Genomic DNA, 15,946 nt, shown 5'->3' with positions numbered 1-15,946 from the left:
CCATCGTATCTAATGTCTGAGTCTTTTACAAAACAACCCTTTGTATAAAGCACCACCTTAAATGTAATCATTTCATGTACATAATGTTACCAATTTAGGATTCAATTTTAACTCAAATACATATTAGTAGGGCAGAATTTTCGGAATTCAGTACAAACAATTTTGTTACCTATTACGGAACAAGATTTGAAATATGTATGCCTAACAATAGTAACACTCAGGTTCCACGATTATTAACCCTACCATTATTCAATTAGGATAAAGGAGAATCCCTGGGACCACGAGAAGACGTAGGCAGCAAGGGAAATGTGGCAAAAAAATAAAAATAAATAAGGAGCTCATTGTTTAAAATTTCCACGTCAATTTATTTTTAATATTAGACATCGTACATACATAGAGACGACGAAGCCTATGTTTGGATTTTGAGAAAATTCTGCAAATCTACATAAGCTTGCATTTATGGTTTAAAAAAATCACAGTACATTATCATTAGGATGCAAAAGATCGAAATATTCTTTAGAACTATCTGTATTTGTGTAGAGGGGCATTTCTGATTTGTCTTGAGAATATAAATTTCTCAACATTATAATCAAATGGTTCTCATTACTACACAATAGATGAGGAATTAGATTTGTTTCCGCAGTGGATTTTCATGTAGACCTGCTATTATACAACTCAAAAGATAATCTCTTTATTCCATGTAGATCTTCTATACTATACAACAATGAAGATAATCTCTTCCTCTCCCTCTCCCTCTACATAGAACCGAGGTAATCTTTCATCAAAGCCAAAATGGGGTTGGGAGATGGATATCCTTCCAATTTCTGTAACATGATTCCATCCATCCGTGCTTGAACTCCATCAGAAATTGTCGAGTCATGTAATAGTTCCTTAATTGTTTCGTCAGCTCCAACGAGAGAATTGCCTAGACCGCTTAAAATCTCAGGTAGAGAAGGACTGGGTCTTGAGAGCTCCACAACAGTAACCTGGCATAGTTCAAGCACAATCATCATAAGAATCCTGAAATGAAATGATCAAATAAACAAACATTAACAAAATAAAGGCGTTCTCAAATTAACCTGTCTGTCTTGAGGTATATTAGCCTTTAATTTTGCTATAGCAATAGCACGGGATAGCCCACCAATAGCATCAACCAACCCATGAGATGCTGCATCCTTACCCGTCCAAACCCTCCCCTGTGCTACCTCTTCCATCTTGTCTACCTAGCAACAGGGTAATAGTTATAACTATTGGACGTAGAAGGAGGAAGAACAGAAAGCATAGAAAATATCTTTTTTTAATGTAAGTTTATAACATACAGCCATTGATCTGGAAAAAGCCGCCTTATCTCGAAATTGTTTATAAATATTCTGTGCAGACTTGGCAAATAGCTCTGCTTCATGTGGCCTGTACTTGAGAGAGGCAATGATTATATGTGTCTGCCTCAGAAATCAAATATAAACCGATGCCGAAACAAAAAAGTATCAACCCGAACCCATGAATCAATCAAAACTACTAGAACTAGAGAGTAAACAGAGCCTAAGCCTTCCCGTCTAACAGAAAGTGCTGTACAGTTGGATAATAGATGGCACACTGCACATTAAAATTCTCTTCTAGAATCTTTAAGAAGAATACATGAGCAAATTCTATTACCTTAAAGAGCGCTGTTCAGCTGCATGGAGTTCAGCATATTTACCCCTTGAAATAATTTCTTTGTTGAAACCAATCTTCTCATAAAGTTTCCCAAAGTTAAATCTTCCTACAAAAGTTAGTTATGTCATCAAGTTAGTAGTACAAAACCCATGGAGAATATACAGAAGTGGAACCCAGACAGTCCATGATGGGACCATGACTTTCCTCATTACTTCATAACGCAATTGATTGCTTTCTTTTCAGCTGCAATTTCCATTGGTTGCATATGATTACCATTCAAATGATGTTTAAAAACTACTATATTTCTTGGATCAAAATAAGTTCAAAAGTAATTGACATAGAAATCAGTGAAAATTGTAATATATGTACAAGACCACAACAAGAAGTTAGGAGCCTCTAGGAATATCTTACACAACTATCTCAAGCAAGGGGTGAAAAATACAGATTTTAGCTGAGTGTCTGACTCAATACAGTTTCAAATATTGAGAAAATACCATTTAGGATCTAACACGTGGATGATCTTGTCTATTTCAAATTTCAGTTATACCAGCATGTGTTTCTTGGTTAATAATCCACATAAATCTGTTATTAGCTTCAGTTAAACTGTCATCCATTCATAGCCTTCTCGTTTATATTGCTAAAAGACCTAGGTTCACCTGAAACAACTCCAATTGAACCAGTTAAGGTAAGACTTTCTGCAACAATAGTTCCTGCTCCCATTGCCATGTAGTATCCTCCACTTGCTGCTACATCAGACATTGAAGTAATAACTGGTTTTGAAGCCGCCAAAAGCCTGATTTCTCTCCACATTCTGTAGACCGTGATATCAAAACTTTATCAGCTAAACATGAAAACTTTCCAAAATAGTCAGCAAATAGCACCACCATTCAATGACAAATATCACAAATGTGCTTCAAATTCAACTGTACTAAATGCTATATTAACTGACTCCTCTGAAATTTAAAATAGCATCTCAAAAAGGTTATTAGGAAAGACTAATGCAGTTTAGGTTCGCATGAAGTTTTATTGCCATTGTAAAGATCATTGCTATATGAATCCAGCCAACCATTTCTTGCACGCCTTATTAAAAATGACTTTATTGAACAGAGAGTAATCTACCAGAACTTACAAATCAGAAGCAAGAGCATCACCTCCTGGACTGTCAATTCGGATAATAGCAGCCTTGAATTTCTTTGACTCTGAGAAGAAAATGACCAAGACACAAACGATAGCGCAGATATGAAGAGCTTAAAAAATGTATAATAAATACTGCAAAAAAATTCAGGTTCAGCAAACGTCATAGAAAACTGTGAAAACCAGTGTTATCCACTTATCCTTGTGTTCCGGTACAACAGAAAAGTTGATTAAAAGTAAGTTGCTGGTTAAAAAATAAGTTACATGAACAAACATAATTGATCCCCGCTGCTTATGTCCTGAAACTTAGGATGAAGATCTATTCAAGTCGTGAATGTTTATATATTTTATCTGAGTTCCACTAGCAGACAGTTTCTGTCAAATTTATACCTCACTTGGGAAGGAAGCCATACTCAAAAGTCCCAGTTCTAGTTGTAAAAACTTAAAAAGAGCTGGTATCCCTAAGCTTGTTCTTGCAGTTTCTTTGTATAATCCACTTCCTTTTATCTTTGTCAAAATCTTGTTATAGCAAGGAATATAACTCAACAAAGATAACTCTGATGCAGCATTAATGAAAACTTCCCTAATCAATGTAACTAGCATCATAACACTTCAAGAGTTCAATTATTATGTGCTTTGGAATTTAAAGAAAAAATTTATAAGATCCAAACTGTACCTCTGACCCTACGGATCTTCTCAATGAACTTCTCTCCAATGATGCCTTTGCTAGGGGCACTTAAAGGACTCTCAGCACGGCGAATGGCCCCTGAGGCTCGGATGACGGCTATCAGTTCTTTACCACCTGATATTCCAATAGTCCATTTTCTAACTCCAGAGTATTTTCTGTATTTGAGGAAAGAAACTATCTACTTATGCTTAACGAGTTATTTGGCATATTTTAATCTATAAAAAATTTACCTAAAATAAGTTTGTTAGGAAACAGGAAACTGCAGTTAGTCATATAAGTGCTCTATTGAGTCTAGAAAATAAATAAAATGTACATATCAATACAATACCTTTGAAATAAAATTAAAAAAACTACTTGCACCGATAGACATTTTCAAGTATAAATAGTTGTTGTTATTAGTTAGAATAGCTGTAGTTAAGTTCTTTGATTATGGAAACTATCTGATAGAAACTGATACTGAACTGAATAGTAGTAATTTGCAGAATACAAACACACTATTGATCTCGTGTCTGGTATCCATAATCATGAACTTTTACAGGGGCATTTTCTGCCCCTCTACTTTTTCCATTTCTACCTTTTCCCTATTTTTTTCTTCTGCTATCACAATTAAGTTTTGATTTCCTTGGTTAATGTTTTTCTGCTGTGCATTAATTGAACCTTGAACTGTCAAGGGGTTTGATTCCATTTCAAGCACTTCTTCTTCATCTGATATAGCAAGATGTCTCGATAGTTCGCTTTAAACCGAAAAACGCCACAGAAAGACAATGATGAATGGTTCCCGACTTGCATGTGTATGACGGTGGTGCCACCAATGACGAGTACATCCATACAACGCAGCCACAACTTCCCCACTCCCATGTACATTTCGCAGCAAAATATCTCTATCAGTGCCAAGTACCCACCATAGGCATCTTTGATGCCCTCGAACACCAAATCTCCATTTCCAGCATCAACTACCACGGTTTCAAGATCGATGCTTTGATACGGTCTATGAAGCTCCGACACACCAATTAAAAGGCGTGTCCCCGTACCGGACACGTATCAGACACCGACACGCGCACAACACACGTACGGCACGTATCAAACACGTTTTTAATGTGTCCAACAGAAGAAAAAATATTAAAATGCAACGGGCACGAATACGACACACTATTTCAAATAACCGACCCTGCAACTTCTCAAATTCTCAAAATTTAAAAATATAAAAAACGTTTTTTATTTTTCAAATTTCATTTCCCCACTACAAAAATATCTCGTATTCCTTTTCTTTTTTCATCTTTTCTATTTGTTTTTATCTTCTTTGTTTGTTTTCATCTACACCGCTAGCCCGATATTCTACTGTTGTCGCCACCGCTGGTATTCCACTCTTTCTCTTCCTATACTCGTTCCTTTTCTTTCTTAATTGAAAGTACTCAATTTAAGTCTATTTTTTTTAGTTGATTGAAAGTACTAAGTTTAAATATACATAAACTTTGGTTCCATTTTAGACTCTGGATAAATTGTGCTCATAAATTACATTATTTTATTAATATATAGACGTGTCCGTGTCATATTTTTTACATTAGCGGTGTCTTCGTGTCCGTGTCGTGTCCCGTGTCTGTATCCGAGTCCGGGCTTCATAGGATACGGTTGATAGAAACTGGTACTGAACAGCGGTATTTTGCACAATACAAACACTTAATACAAACACTTTTGATAATAATTCTGGCCAATGTTCACAACCAGAATATTACCCCGCCCCTCCCCAAATGTTTGGATCTCTTCCACTAACTCCAAGATAATCCACTATTCTCTGCCCACTTCCTATTTATTCTTACTAACAACCAATATAACTGAGACAATTAATAAATAAAAAATTAATGGATAAGATTCTAAGCCACGACTTCCACAAGCTGACCAAAGTCAATTTTGGTCTTCCAAACATGAAAATAAAACCAAGACAAATGAATTTCATCAAACTAAGGATTTCTAGACATTTTTTAAGTAAGCCTTTATCAAAGCTGAAGAAATGGCATAATACAATATAAAGGCTCAACTCTATAAAAGGGAAATTTACCTGAAGTCAACAATAGGCAGATTTTTGTCTGTTACCCGAAGTCTCTCCTTCAACCTAGTCATAACCTACAAAACATTTATGTTTTTCATTCTTGTAAGTCTTATATCCCTTTTGATTGTAACCTCAGAAACATTTTAACAGCCAGTATTAATCATCTATACAAAGGAAGGACTGGCTCTGTTATTAGAGAATATAAAAAAGAACTTCCAAAATTAATTTTGTAATTCATAAAATTTTAGAATATCTAAGGCCTGATCTCTTAGGATTGGTTTTGAATTTGCCTTACTTCTTGATAATGTCCATATTCAATTAGGATTACGAGTCTCGTACAAGTATAAATAGGGATTAAAATTTAGCCTTTTATAACTCATCTTCCCCTTTGATTAGTATTGTTCAACTAGTGAACCATTGATACGCACCTTTCAGGACCTTCTCACATAGTTTTGATAGTTTGCATCCTCGGTGTTGTCCCAGGTAATTCTCATTCTGTTGCTCAACGTCAAACTTCTGAGTTTTTTGGGGCTTTTTATTTTGAAATAAAAAATGCTTCATCAAGACTATTCCCTCTGTTTCAACAATGCCAGAATTTGAGTCCCCAACATCTATGGGTGAAAAATTAACCTAGAGTAACATCTATGGGTGAAAAATGAACCCAATACTCTAGGTAGTGTTAGTGTGTGTTAGTGTTTGTGTGTGTGTGTTAGTGGTAGTGTTTGCACGTGAGTAACACTATTTACTCTAATATCTCCCTTTCAAATCCAAGTGGATTTGATATGTAAGAGAGCTCTTGTTAACAACTTTAAGCTTATCTCTTAGAATGAGAAACCTGAGAAGGATGGGGGCTTGATCAATAGATTGACATATTGATCAGTTCCAGGTATATGCTTACAATAAGACTCCAGTTGATCATCTTTTCCCTTAGAAAGAATATATCATGTTCTGTATGCTTTGTTTTGGCATGCAACACTAGATTGTGAGATAGAGTTACAAAGCTTAAGCTGTCACAAAATATAATAGATGTGTTGAAAGCAACCTTGAGTTCTTTCAAGAGTGTTGCAATCAAAGCACCCCTACTGCTATGTTGGCAAGGCTCCTATACTTAACATCAAGGCTTGATCTGGCAACTAAAGTTTGTTCCTTGGACCACCAGGAGATCAGATTTAGTCCTCGGAAGATGCAAGAGCCAGAGGTTGACTTTCTATCATTTTGGTTAGCACCCCAGTAAGCAACAAAGAAGGCAATGGTAGATATAGGGTTGGAAAAAAAATAGAAGGATTAAGTAGAAGGCCATGGTGCTGAGCACATCAAAGGTACCTTATAATTCTCTTGACTGCTTCCCAGTGACTTTCAAGAGGTTGAGACAGAAATTGACAGGTTTTGTTGACTGAAAAGCTTATACTTGCTCTAGTCATCGTAGCATATTGCAAGGCACCAACAATGGACCTATAGTAAGTGAGGTGACTGAGATAGTCAGACCCAAGCTTGGACTGTTTAAGGTAAGCACCCATGGGAGTAGGCATCCTTTTGGCAATGATGTTTCTGTCGTGATGTTTTTCCATCTACAATCATTCTTGTGATTTCTTTCTTTCAATTGAGTCGTAAAATGATGTACTAATGATGAAACGACTCACATGCATACTGTTATCCCATTGTAAATTGCACAAATGGTGGTTTTTCCTGCCTTATTCATGAGCCACAACAAAGCCGAATTTTTCATGGCTGTGGGGCACACTAGCCGCCTCAACTTAATTTTCATTTTAGGGTATTTTCTAAATGTTATTCTTGATGAATTTGGAGAAGTTTTTGTTCCAGTTATATCACTTGCAAGGAAGTTTTGAGCAATAATGATTCCAACAAAATATATATAGTCATGCAACATTCCAATTGGTTTTCATGGATGATGATCATTCTAGAAACCTTGTTGAATTCCCTTTCTAGAAATGTCCATCTCTCCAATGTCTTCAACATCCTAATTTTCTTTTTCTAGCCATACTTTGAGGAGCTAAAGTTATTTTGGGTTCGGTTATTTTTGTTTTCTAAAGATTTTTTCGGAGATTAAAGCCTCCGCTAAAAGTCTCATAAAGCTTAGAAAGGTTTAGTTTGAGGGAGTGTTCAATTTATGAAAATTCTCATAAATAACATTTTTTAGTATGTTAGGTGGTTTCTTACAATTGATTTCACATTTTCTTATATTTGATGATTTTGTGATGTCTTTCCTATTTAATTAGGATCTAAAGCTAGTACAAGTTTAAACGAGGCTTAGTATTTTGTTCTATCTATCAAATCCAATACATCATCTCTAATTAAGAAAGTATCAAATTTAAAGTATTTTCATATATACCAAAAAGTCAAACACTAATTTCAACAGGCTTCACAAGTGTATACAAAAAAAAAAAAAAAACAAGTGAGACGTATAAAAATCTTTGTTTCTGAATGTAAGTAATCAGTCACATAATACCAAAGTAGTACCTCGTCATCATAGAGTATGCTTGATATGAAACCCTCTTCTTTCAGTTTGTCAACTTGATACACACCTTCGTTAATAAAGTTCTCGATATCTTCTCTTTTCTTTCCTGTATAGAATTAACAGAAGCCGAGAAGTTAATTCATTTATCTATTTAAGATACAAATAAGAATTCAAATGCAAATGCACCTCTAGCAAAAGAGACTTTATCCAGCCAATTTGAATAGATATTATCCAGTAATGTGGTCAGCATCTCACGGTTATCTTCAGACAAGGTTTTACGGGTTAGTTGATCTCCTGCACTTTTAAATTTGCCAATTCTTTCAACTTGTGGTTCAATTCCAAGGTTGTCAAAAAAACCTGAAGAATTAACATAAGTGTTAGGCTTAACTATAAACATCAACAAATTTAAATTTTAAAGCACTTAACAACAAATTTCTCTATATGCATCTAGAAGATGAATGGAAGAATATTTTAAACGGGTTTAATAATAACTTTCCCTATACAAAAAAAACATTTTCCCAGAAGGAAAGTAAAATGGTCTTGAGCTAATACATTAAGCATTATGGTTACTAACATTGCAAAAGTTTTATAAATTTAGCAGGGACTAGGGAGGCATGCTACCATTACTAAAAGTCAAACTTTGTTTAAAATGATGCAAAGAAAAGCAGAATTAGCATACCTCTGACAAATCCTGCTTGAACAGTCAATCCAAACAGAGAAAAATAAGCACTTGGAGGGGCATATATTTCTTCACATGCACAAGCAACGTAATATTCTTTTTCTCGACACGAAGGGACGTAAGCCACAACAAATTTTCCTACAAGCATCACCAACTATCAAGGTCTTTCATAAGTAACAAAGATCAGTAATGTGAGTCAAAGCATTAGAGGATTTAAAGAATAAAATTATATATCATTCATATGTACTCACTGTCATTTAACAGAAAATCACATACACCAGCGCTCTACGGAAAGAAAAAATTCCGAACATAGGCAACAGAACCGAGCTACTTAAATAGAGCCGTAGTTGAATTGAACACTATATGAAGACTAACCAGATTTTCTGAAATTTAAGATCTGTCTTCGAATTTCTTCAACTTTAGCCCAACCGCAATTTAAAGTATCAATATGAAGATATACGCCAGAAATTCGAGGATCATAAGTTGCCTTCAACAAATTATCACAAATTTGAGGCAGAGATAAACCCTTGGAGAATCTACTTTTCAGCTGATCCGATATCTACATAAAATGTTTAAAACAAATGAAATGAAAAAACGAAAGAAAGAAATAGTGTGAGTAAGAAGTGAGATAGAAGGGGAAACCTGGCCGCGTAAAACGATTTTCAAGACGCTGCCGTGTTGAACACGCTCCCAGGGTAAGGCTATTAGCATCTTTAGCTTGACGATGAATTTGTTGAAGCCGGTAACTGGTTCGAAATTGAAGTCACCGGTGGGATAAACTTCATCGCCGTCGCCGACGAAGTCTTGTTTGAGGGAGGAGGAGTAGTAAGAAGAGTGGAATTGGTAGGGTTTGAGAATGGGAATGGGATGAGAGGTGATTAAGCGTTGGAATTGAAAGCGAGTAGTGATAGGAGTTGAGGACGGTGATGATATTGTGCGGTAGATGTAACGGAAACGGTGGATTGCGGTGCGGGTGAGTGACATTTTCGTGAGTTTGCAAAATCTGGGAATAGATTTGGGAGGGAAAAGAAGGAGAGAAGAAAGAGTGAGACTGTAGAGAGTCTACAATTGGCCGATATTCCCGCCACGTAGTCGTTTTCTCTGAGAGTCTACAATTCTAGACTATTTCTTCAAAAGAAATTTTATAACAAATTTGATTATATAATTTTTTTTCTTAAATGTTACTATGTTATGTGAAGTTAATAATAAAGGAATTTTTTTTTAATAACCAAGTTTTAAAAAAAATATACATGTACCTGATCAGAAGAATCGTCAAGGCAGCAGAATCTGGCTTGGAGAGCAAGATGGGGGGTACCTGCAAGGTTCTCCGATGCTTAAGTTAGTAGCTATCAGAGAATGAGGGTTGAGAGTGAATAGAATAGAATACCTGACCCTCTGGTGAGAGAGGGTATTTATAGCCCCCAGCGCTGGGCCAAGGTTTCCTAATTGGGCCAAATCTAATTGGAGGCCCACGTGCTAGGAAACTGCCAGAACGTCCTTGTGCTAGGGCTGAGTCAGCAGGTGACCCACGTTCTGGATGATCATAGCGTAGGGTTCGGAGGTGGTTGACCGAATCCCCCGCTGCGTGACGCGTGGTCTTCGCGCGTGGATAACTCCTTGACGGTTATCCAGTAAATGGGCCTAATGAATTGGGCCTGCTCGGCTAGTGAGAGGAGCTGGGCCTGCTCGGCCCAGGCCAGAACAGGAGCCCCCCAAGTCATTAGTCTTGTGAGAGTGATGACTTTAGCCAAGAGGCTGGCCGAGCAAGAGTACGAATGTTGGTCGTCAACTGGGATCTCGTCGTACGACTAAGTCTGCGGGGGAAGAGGTTGCTGCTGGGTATAAGAGCCAAGGGTGGTCGGATGGTGTCCTCGAAGACCAGTCGAGGAGATGGCTGTCCCTTGGTTTCCTCTTGATATGCTTGGTTGCTTCTTGTCAGAGTGTGGCTGACAGGTGGCAGTTGTGGAGACTGTCATCATTGCAGCGCCGTTTTTAGGCATAAATGCAGACTGTGCCGTTTGGGTTTCCAAAGTCGTTTCGTGACGTGGCATCTTTTCGTGGATGGAGCTGCCTTGGGGGTGTAATCAATGATGGCGTCTCCTAGGCTGCCTAGGCTATCATGACACCCTTTGGCCTCCTTTCCCTATATAAAGAGCGAGAAGACCATTCATTCGTCACTTAACATTTTGCAAACTTACAAGACTCGCTCACAGCTCTCCTCTTCGTCTCGCACATCTTTCCTCCGCTACTTCAAGTAAGTTCCTCGTCTCCTCCTTGCTTTTATTTAAGTTTTATGTTTTAGCTTCGAGTGCGGCGGGCAGGATTGATGAGTGTGTCGAGCAAGCTTCATGAGTTTGCCGAGTAGTCATAGGAGATCGTTATTTCTTTCATGCGTTTGCCGAGTAAGATTTGAGTGAGCGGGACAGGAATAGTTGAATTAGATGTCCAGGCTTTAGATTTAATAAATAATAATTTGCATGAGACGAGCGAAGGAGACGGCATGCCTCAGTTAGGGTGTGAGTTTGCCGGAGAGCTAGATGCACCTGCCGTCTATCGCTGTACGTGGCGACTTACTTTGCGGGTGCTTCTAATTTGGTTCGTCGGTATCCGAGGGGGGTGGAATTCTTTCCTCGTCTCTTTTCCTCGCCCTTTCACTTGACTTGCGGTGGAAGGGTGGATTTGACCAGTCGAATTCACTGTTTCCTCTGCTTTTCAGGTAAATGGCCGACGAGAACAAAGACGATGTCGTCTTCAACATATCAGACGGGGATGAAGTTGTTGGTTGCTCGCAGGACGAGGGTGTTCCCGTCGTCGAGACTTCCCCGAGGAAACTTGAGGAATGGGTGGCCGTTGCTCCGAGGACGATTGCGTCGCGCTTCTCGAGTCGTCCTAAGGAAGCCTATAACGTCATCGAGGACCTTGACCAGGACGAGGAGCCTTCTTGGGGCGCCTTTGTGCCTAAATCTCATCAGAGGATCTGCTCGCAATTCCCTGGTCCCCGTTTCGCAATGTATGAGTTCGTCTTTAAGGAGGCTGGTCTCCGTCTTCCCTTCACTCATTTGCAACGGAGTGTCTTCAGTTGGTTGCGCCTGTGCCCGTCTCAGCTTCATCCCAACGCTTTAGCGTTCTTAAGAGCCTTCGAAGTCGTATGTGGGTACTTGGAGGTCGAAGCGACCCTGCCTCTTTTCTTCAGAGTGTTTCATTTGCAGAGGTTGCGCGATCCGGACGGCAAGTGGAGTTGGGTGTCCTTTAAGCAGCCGAAGAAGCTGTTCGCCATTTACCAGGACTCTATCAAGCATTTCAAGAGTCGGTATTTTATAATTAAGCCGTTTACTCCTGAGGCCGAGAATCATTTGTTCGAGGAACGCGAGTATATTGAGGATGGGGTGAGGAGAGTGGGCCCAGCTGCTCGGTTCCCGTTGGAGTGGCAGCCTGACCATTTCGAGCATGGGACCGACTATTACATCTTCCGGGACGAGGATCTCAATGAGCGCGATACGGGGGGTATCAGCGGCTCGCTTCTTTCGTGGACGGGTTTAGACCGGCAGTATGTACATATCCCAACGGGGATCCCTTAGTCGAGGAAGATAGAGGCCATATGCTGGAGCCTCGGCATATCAACACAAAAGCCATCCTCGAGTGTGGGAGTTACGGGGATGCGATAATTTTGTTAGGTGAGATAACTATTTCTTGTTCGAATAATATCCTTTCGGTTCTAACTCTTTATTTTGCAGGAAAAATGGCCGACCTGCATGACAAGATTGTGAAGATGAGGGTAAAGACCAAGGGGCCCGTCAAGCTGACCGTGAAGCGATCGCGGGTCGAGAAGGTCAAGGCGGCTGCTGCGGGTGCGCCTGATGGTGGCTCCCCTTCGTCGGTTGGGACGACTTCGGGAAGTTCTCCGGTCGGGAAAAAACAAAAGAACGAGGGGACTCCCGAACTTCGCCCCCTTATCAATGACAACCCGTCCGAGGAGGACATTGTGCTGCCCTCATGTACTCTGCACAGGAGGATCTTCTTAAAGAGAAATGTGATGCTGGAGCGCGAGGAGGTGAGGCATATAGTCAGGCGTGATCGGACGGCCCGGGATAAGGACTTGTCCGAGGATCTTGAAGGGATGATGAGGGTGGCCGCCCTGGCCTTGGCCCTCAATGCCCAAAGGGTCTGCCCTCAGAAGGACTATGATGCTCTGCAGACCAAATATGATGAGCTAGAGCACGAGTTTGAACAGTACAAGGATAAGTATGAGGTTCAGAGCGGCATCGTCGAAGACCTCTGCAAAGAGCGGAACAAAGTCAGGGCTTTGGAGGCTGAGGGAGAAAGGCTCCGTGAGCGAATTGTTGAGTTAGAGAGGTCTCATCTCCCTGCTGCCGAGGAGGATGAAGACGAGAAAGCCTTGGTGACCCGCTCCCAGCTTCTGGGCAAGGTGAGGGAGCTGGAGGTCGACTGTGTCGCTACTCTGGGGGTTGGATTTAAAGCCGCAGTGGATCAGCTGAAAGTCCTCAATCCGCGCTTGGTGACGAAGGGCATCGGTCCGTACAATAAGGTTGTGGACGGACGGATTGAGTCGAATCCGGAGTTCGAAGACTGGGAAGATGAGCAGGAGCCCCAGGGTGAGGACGACGGTGCCGAGGAGGAGGATGATGATGTCTAATCAGTTTCTTGATAGCGGCCTGCGTGCCCATCGTTTTGTGGTCTGCGTGCCAATGTTCTGTGGCCTGCGTGCCAAAGTAGTTAGTTGGGCGATGCCCGGATATTTTTGTAATATTTGGATATCCCCGGCCAGTTTGGTCGGTTTTTAATATTGTTCTGCGTTTTATGCTCCAATGCTTATTTGTGCTTATATGATTTTATCGTTGAATATTTATGTTTGTGCTCGGCTGAGGTTTATGGCCCGGGCGTGTGGGGAACGGTCCGGGTGCGCAGAGCAGGTGTGCGCTATAAGCGAGCTCGAGGCCACGGTCGGGGCCAGGTGCTCGCGGTGTGAACGATCCCATCGCGAGCTGGGGCTCTACCGTGCAGGTACTTCCGCGGAGGGTCTGTGTGTAAGGCCCGCCGCGTAGTCGGCTTTGCCTCCTGATAGGGGTTATCCGACTGAAGCTGTCGTGGAGCATACGCGCTTGTACCATGGCGCGAGTCCTTGCCCAGTCTTTCCTCGTGTTCGTTACGAGTGGCCGGGTAGCGTTAGGTTGTTTCTAACTGTAGTAGCGTCTGAGTTTTTCAGCGTTCCAAGGTCGAGCAAGTTTTTTGCCGAGAAGGTTTTCGAGGTAATATGCACCGTTTTCGGTTTTATCGTAGACTCGGTACAGACCTTCCCAGTTCGGGGCTAGTTTGCCCTCGCGCGAATCTTTCATGTTTCTGCGGAGAACCAAGTCTCCGATTTCGAACCCGCGTTTGATAACTTTAGTGCTATGGCGTAAGGCTATCTGTTGTTTCAGTTTCGCTTCTCGGAGGGAGGATCCTGTTCGGATTTCCTCGACCATGTCGAGTTCTTCTCTCATAGCTTCGTCATTGAGTTCCTCCTCGAGAGGTGACTCAGTTCGACGAGATGGTTCTCGGATCTCCACGGGGATCACGGCTTCGGTGCCATAGGTTAACCTGAACGGTGTTTCGCCTGTTGTCGAGTGTGGGGTCGTCCTGTACGCCCAGAGGACGCTGTGTAACTCTTCGACCCAAGCCTTTTTCGCCTCACCCAACCTTCTCTTTAGTCCACAGAGAATGACCCGGTTGGCGGCCTCAGCTTGTCCGTTCGTTTGAGGGTGTTCGACTGAAGTGAAGTGCTGTTTCGTCCCGAGTTTGGTTACGAACTCTTGGAATTTTTTGTCCGTGAACTGGGTGCCGTTATCGGTTATGATCGCCTGTGGCACCCCAAACCGAGCGAGTATGTTCCGCTTATAAAAGCGGAGTACGTTTTGGGACGTGATTTTGGCGAGCGCTTCGGCTTCTATCCATTTCGTGAAGTAATCCACAGCGACCACTAGGTATTTATTTTGGTAAGACCCGACCGGGAAAGGTCCGAGGAGGTCCATTCCCCATGTGGAGAAAGGCCAAGGCGAAGAGAGAGATTTGAGCTCGTTCGGGGGCGCCAGGTGCATGTCGGCGTGTCGCTGACATTTATTGCATTTCTAGACGTATTCTTTGGCATCTTGCTGCATGGTCGGCCAATAGTAGCCGGCTCTGAGGGCTTTCCTCGCCAGTGATCGTCCGCCGAGGTGTTGGCCGTTGATTCCTTCGTGAAGCTCTTGGAGTACCTCAAGTGCTTGCGAAGCGTCGACGCATTTGAGGAGAGGGATGGAGAAGCCTCGTCGGTACAGTTTGTTTTCGATGATAGTATACGAACAGGCTCGTCTTTTAATCGCTGAAGCTTCCTTTGCCTCAGCGGGAAGTTCGTCTTTCGTGAGGAAGTTATATACTGGGGTCATCCAGCAATGGTCGTCCCCGATAGCGAATATTTGTAGAGCCCGCGTGTTTTCGCCTATGCTTGGCCTGGGTAGGATTTCTTGGATGACCGACTTGTTTCCTCCTTTCTTTCTTGTGCTCGCAAGTTTGGATAATATGTCGGCGCGCGAGTTGTGTTCTCGGGGGATATGCTCGACTTCTGCTTTGATGAATTTTTTCATCTTATCCTTGACGAGCGTGAGGTACTCGGCGAGTACGTCGTTTTTGGCCTGGTAATCGCCGCTGATGTGGGATGCGACGAGTTGGGAGTCTGTGTAGATCTTGACCTCACGTGCGCCCACATCCTCGGCAAGTCTCAGGCCTGCAAGGAGGGCTTCGTATTCGGCCTGGTTGTTCGACGTGTTGAAAGATAGGACTAAAGATACTTCGATGATGAGTCCTTCGTCGTTTTCTAAGATAATTCCTGCCCCGCTTCCCGAATTGCTTGAGGCGCCATCTACGTAAATGGTCCATTTGTTCCTGGTCGGATCCGGGGAGTCGGCCATCGAGGTCATCTCTGCTACGAAGTCTGCTAAGGCCTGAGCTTTTAATGCTTTCCTGTTTTCGTACTGTATGTCGAACTCCGATAGCTCGAGGGACCACCTCAGCATTCTGCCGGCCATATCTGGTCGGCTGAGGAGCTGCTTGATGGGTTGATCTGTTCGGACGAAGATGGTGTGGGCGAGGAAATAGTACCGCAGCCTTCTGGCTGCTATCACTAGGGCCATGGCGACTTTCTCGATCTGTTGGTATCGCACCTCGGGACCTTGCAGGGCTTTGCTGGTGAAATATACGGGTTTTTGCCCGTTTTCGTTTTCTCGGATCAGAGCC

General features: G+C 41.8%; 1 protein-coding gene across 1 annotated transcript; it reads right to left on the bottom strand.

Annotated features, from left to right (window-relative positions):
• Positions 1-512: 512 nt before the first annotated feature.
• Positions 513-9,782, bottom strand: LOC131634504 (serine protease SPPA, chloroplastic-like). The gene is made up of 13 exons (XM_058905175.1): positions 9,320-9,782; positions 9,053-9,236; positions 8,678-8,815; positions 8,185-8,355; positions 8,001-8,104; positions 5,532-5,596; positions 3,464-3,630; positions 2,783-2,852; positions 2,310-2,464; positions 1,654-1,759; positions 1,320-1,407; positions 1,080-1,223; positions 513-986 (listed from the first exon to the last, which is right to left on the bottom strand). Exons 1-13 carry the CDS (start codon positions 9,659-9,661, stop codon positions 756-758), a joined length of 1,965 nt encoding a protein of 654 aa, XP_058761158.1. The 5' UTR covers positions 9,662-9,782; the 3' UTR covers positions 513-755.
• Between the last annotated feature and the right edge of the window lie 6,164 nt (positions 9,783-15,946).

Source organism: Vicia villosa, linkage group LG1, assembly GCF_029867415.1.
Source record: "Vicia villosa cultivar HV-30 ecotype Madison, WI linkage group LG1, Vvil1.0, whole genome shotgun sequence".
Taxonomy (NCBI): domain Eukaryota; kingdom Viridiplantae; phylum Streptophyta; class Magnoliopsida; order Fabales; family Fabaceae; genus Vicia; species Vicia villosa.
The sequence above is the reverse complement of the archived record's forward strand: the minus strand, read 5'-3'. Positions and strand labels throughout refer to the sequence as shown.

What these genes read in the sequence shown, in the direction of transcription:
- LOC131634504 (XM_058905175.1), bottom strand. Translation starts at nt 9,661, where the DNA reads ATGTCACTCACCCGCACCGCAATCCACCGTTTCCGTTACATCTACCGC. An exon ending in GATGCTCTTGCTTCTGATTT is followed by an intron (nt 2,465 to 2,782) that starts GTAAGTTCTGGT and finishes CACGGTCTACAG; the next exon opens with AATGTGGAGAGAAATCAGGC. An exon ending in CTTTTTCCAGATCAATGGCT is followed by an intron (nt 1,224 to 1,319) that starts GTATGTTATAAA and finishes CCCTGTTGCTAG; the next exon opens with GTAGACAAGATGGAAGAGGT.